The sequence below is a fragment of the Triticum urartu genome, chromosome 5 (assembly GCF_003073215.2).
Source record: "Triticum urartu cultivar G1812 chromosome 5, Tu2.1, whole genome shotgun sequence".
Classification (NCBI taxonomy): Eukaryota; Viridiplantae; Streptophyta; class Magnoliopsida; order Poales; family Poaceae; genus Triticum; species Triticum urartu.
In genome coordinates, this window is record NC_053026.1 from 462,167,728 (window position 1) to 462,171,627 (window position 3,900).

General features: G+C 50.8%; 1 protein-coding gene across 1 annotated transcript; it reads left to right on the forward strand.

Moving 5' to 3' along the window:
* Positions 1 to 426: 426 nt before the first annotated feature.
* Positions 427 to 2,253, forward strand: LOC125507146. Its single transcript, XM_048671824.1, has 2 exons — positions 427 to 958; positions 1,808 to 2,253. Exons 1-2 carry the CDS (start codon positions 427 to 429, stop codon positions 2,251 to 2,253), a joined length of 978 nt encoding a protein of 325 aa, XP_048527781.1.
* The last annotated feature ends 1,647 nt before the right edge of the window (positions 2,254 to 3,900 follow it).

Consider the following 3,900-nt stretch of genomic DNA (forward strand, 5'->3'; position numbering starts at 1 on the left):
ATGCAGAGAGGGGTGTGGGTATCTTTTTGCAAAATTGCCACAGTTTCCTTCCTATCCGTCGGATATAAATCGGATGGCCTATATTGCAGGATGGCAGGAACACCATCATCACCAACTCTGTTTTTTATAAGAGTAGGGAAAAAGTAGAGAAAAAAATAGAGAGTAGAGAAGTAGAGATAAATATTAAATATAAAATAAATATAGCAGTAGAGAAGAGAGTAGAGATAGCAGAGACATCGGGAAAGGATTGCGCGCGCACGGGAAAAAGTGGCCGGGCGTGCACTTGTTTTGGCGCGCGGCGTCCGACATGCTTTATAAAATCCAACGCTCTCCCATCGCTCTGTGCCTTCCACCACTCTCTCCCCGCTCTATGCCTCACCACCGCTCTCTCCCCGCTCTTTCTCGCCTCGCCGCCGCCGCACCACCATGTCGCCGCGTCGCCGGGAAACTTGGGGATACCGCAACGTCTGCGCGCGCCCCTCCGGCGGCTTCTCCGCCGAGATCCGGTTCCGCGGGATTCGCCTCGGCCTCAGAAATTTCGACATTGCCAACAAGGCCGCCTGCGCATACGACGCAACGGCGTGGCGCCTCCGGTGGCCTCATAGAACATTGAACTTCCCCAACGTGCCGACGCGGGAGCGGGCACAGGAGCTCGCGCCTCTGCCGCGGCTTATCACCAATGAGGATCGTCGCGACAACCGGAGGCGGGAGCACCGTATCGGCATCGCCAAGATGGACGAGGAAGCCATGGCGCTGTGGCGCCAACGCTTCCTGCAGGACATCATCAACGAGCGCGAGTTCTACGAGCAAAGGAGGGTGGAGAGGGATAAGAGGATGGCGGAGCGAGGCGCCTATCGCGAGGACAAGCGTAGGCGAAAAGCGGACGCTCAATTCAACATGAGGCTAGGAGCAGCATCGCCCTGGGAATCCAACGATGATCGGTATCTTCACGCCTACAGTCAGACATCGGAGGAGGACATCACCGAGGAGGAGTCGGACGACGAGGAGTAGTTGAATAATCTTTTTTTATCTATCTATGCTGAGAACTTGTGACACTCCAAAATTTTAATTTGGTTTTTCAGCAAAAACTTTGTTGGTTTTTGAAAAGAGGCCATTTAAATTTTTTCCAGAAAACCTTCCTCTTAAAAACTTCTTTGGCAAGGATTTTTATTTTTGTATCTTTTTCAAACTATGGTGTTTGATCATTTAAAACTCTTTCTCTGATGGTTCCCTTCTCAAAGTATATTTTTGGAAATTATTCTTTTTCTTATAAAAAGAACTCTGTGAATTTTGAGGTTTTTTTTATCTTGAAACCACCCATGGTTTTACCATGTCTCCTATAGTAAATCTTCTCAAAATCCCTCCCTCCACCTTTGAACAATCTAAATTCTCTGTCTCAACAAGTCCAAACAAGTTTTGGATTTTATTTCAATTATTTTATCTCTCAAATCATTTCTGCCAATTATTTTGAGCCTGAGTGATTTTCAAAGCAAGTACCTCATTGCCTTTGAGTTTTTATCTCAAACCAACTCCTCTGGATTGTCCTTAGCATCCACAACCTAGAACCATCTTGATCCACTCTTCTTCTTTTCAAAATTTTCAAATTTCACTCACTGCAAGTTTGGACCAGATTTGACAAATTTGGTGCAATTCATATCTACACTTCTCCAAAAATTCCACAAAAATTCAGGCAGTCTCCTGGTGCAATGAGAGGCCACTCCACCAAAAATCAGCTCAAGGAAAAATCCCTACATGCCTAGATCATTCTGTCGAACACCTTGCATGCACTGTTTCTGTTCATCTTCAGTTAAGTTCAGAGCTTCAGTGTCGATCTTCGTCAGAAAATTCAGTCACATGCTCACAGTGCACTTGGCACGTTGCTCACGGCCTAGCTTGCTTGTCTGGAGCCTCACACGCGCGCTTGGCACGTTCCTGGCGTCGATGGCACCCTGGCCCGCCTGTGCCGGCGTGTCTTGCGGCGGCCGAACCCCCGTAGCGGCCGACAGGGAGCAGAACGGTGGCATAACGCCGTTCGGTGCCGCCCAAACCCCCTGGTGGCTCCGCGTGGCCATTTCCTCGCCAGCGCACGCATGCAGCACCGTCGCCGTGGCGCGGCACGCACAGAGCGCGCTCCCTGCCGCCGACGGGCCCGCGCCGCCCCGTTCCGTCGAGCTCCCCCTAAGCAACCAAATCCCGCTGAGGTTAGCACCTAAATGGAACCAGGGAACATCCACGACGACGCTCAACCTCTGAACCTTCCCGACCAAGCACTGTACCGCCGTAATCCATCGCCGGAGAACTCCGTTCACGGCCACCGCCTCGGATCACCTATAAAAGGGGACCCCGAGCTCACCCTCGAGCACGCACCACCACTGCACCTCACCAAAGCCCCGCCAGGCCACTAGGAGGACCTCGAGGAGGTCTTCTCCCCCGACTCCGGCCGCCCCGTTCCGCCTCGGCCTCCGTCTCGATTCGCTCCGGTGAGGCCGTCCCCGGCGCCCAAACCTCGTCAGTACCCTCCTCGAGCAACCAGAGAGCTAACCCCCACTTCAATTCGATCCTTGCAGCCCTCCTCGGCGAGCTCCATCAACGCCCGAACCACCGTCCGCCGGAGCAAGGGCCGCCGTCGACGTGGTGCTCGCCGGCGAGCACCACCACCACCTCCCACAGACGCGGAATGGCGCCCTGAACACGGAGGTACTCTCCGATCTCCCTGCCTCGCCGTGGATCGCCGCCGGCGACCACCGCGGCTCTCGGGCACCGTCGAGCTCTGCCGCCCCGTTTGAATATTCAAACCTGACAGGTGGGACCCGCCCGTCAGCCTCTCAGTTCTTTTTAAACGAACCGTTTTCTGAAGGCGTCTTTTGCCAAAGTACGTCACCCCTCTGGGCCGGCGTATTCTTTATCGAATCGTTTTCTGTTTTTATAAGTTAGCCCCTGGAAGTTTTCTATTTCATTACAGATGGGTCCTTGGGTTAAAACCCTTATAACTTTTTAACAGAAAGGAATTTTTGAGTGATTCTTTTTCTGTCCTCTTCAAATTTTTGTCTATTTTTTTATCATATTTATTTGAAAAAAATTTGGAATAATTTTTGTGCACCTCACGGTATTCATGATAGCGCGTATATTTTCTTTATACCGTAGATACCGAAGGAGGTGACGGGACCGCAAACTTCACCGAGCTAGGCTTCGACTACTCTGAACCAGGCAAGCATGTTTGAACTTTTGATATGATGATTGTTTTGGCATGTTTGGATTAAGTAGTTTCATGGCATGTTGATGAGCATACCGACGAATGTCATGTTACATGCAACGATGAGGCAAGTGAGTTTCGAAAATCCATAAGTGGATGGATGTGAGTATGCATGGCCATGTGTTGGCATGAGGATGGGTAAGATGGCAGTGTTGTAGCATGCCAGTCTTATGCTAGGCTATATGACTTCAGTGTCAACCCGTATCAGTCCAGTTCCTTCCATTCTTCCTTCCCTGTACTACCACATGTTTTCCGCAAGGAATATGGCTTAGTAAGTTGCAAACCGCTTTCCTGGTACACACCAAAAAGGAGAGGCCGTGATGATGGTTCCATGGCCCTGGATTAAAGCCAGTCATCCGGTCAGGGGGCGTGGGTGTTTCCGGTTGGGACCGAGAGGGGGGCACCCCTTAGAGCGCGCGTATATAAATTTGATCCCATGCTATTCGAGATTGTGATCTCCCCGTCTCAAAAGCTTTTCTTGGACGATGTCTAGGGTGAATCCCGGCATCGAGAGGTAGGATGGGTGTATACTGGTTAGCTGTGTTTTCTTCCGAAATACCGTAAACGGAACTAGTCCTTCGTGACTACGGAAATCCGTTGGCTGTGGGAAAAATTTTCGTACAAACTCTGCAGAGTCATATATTCCT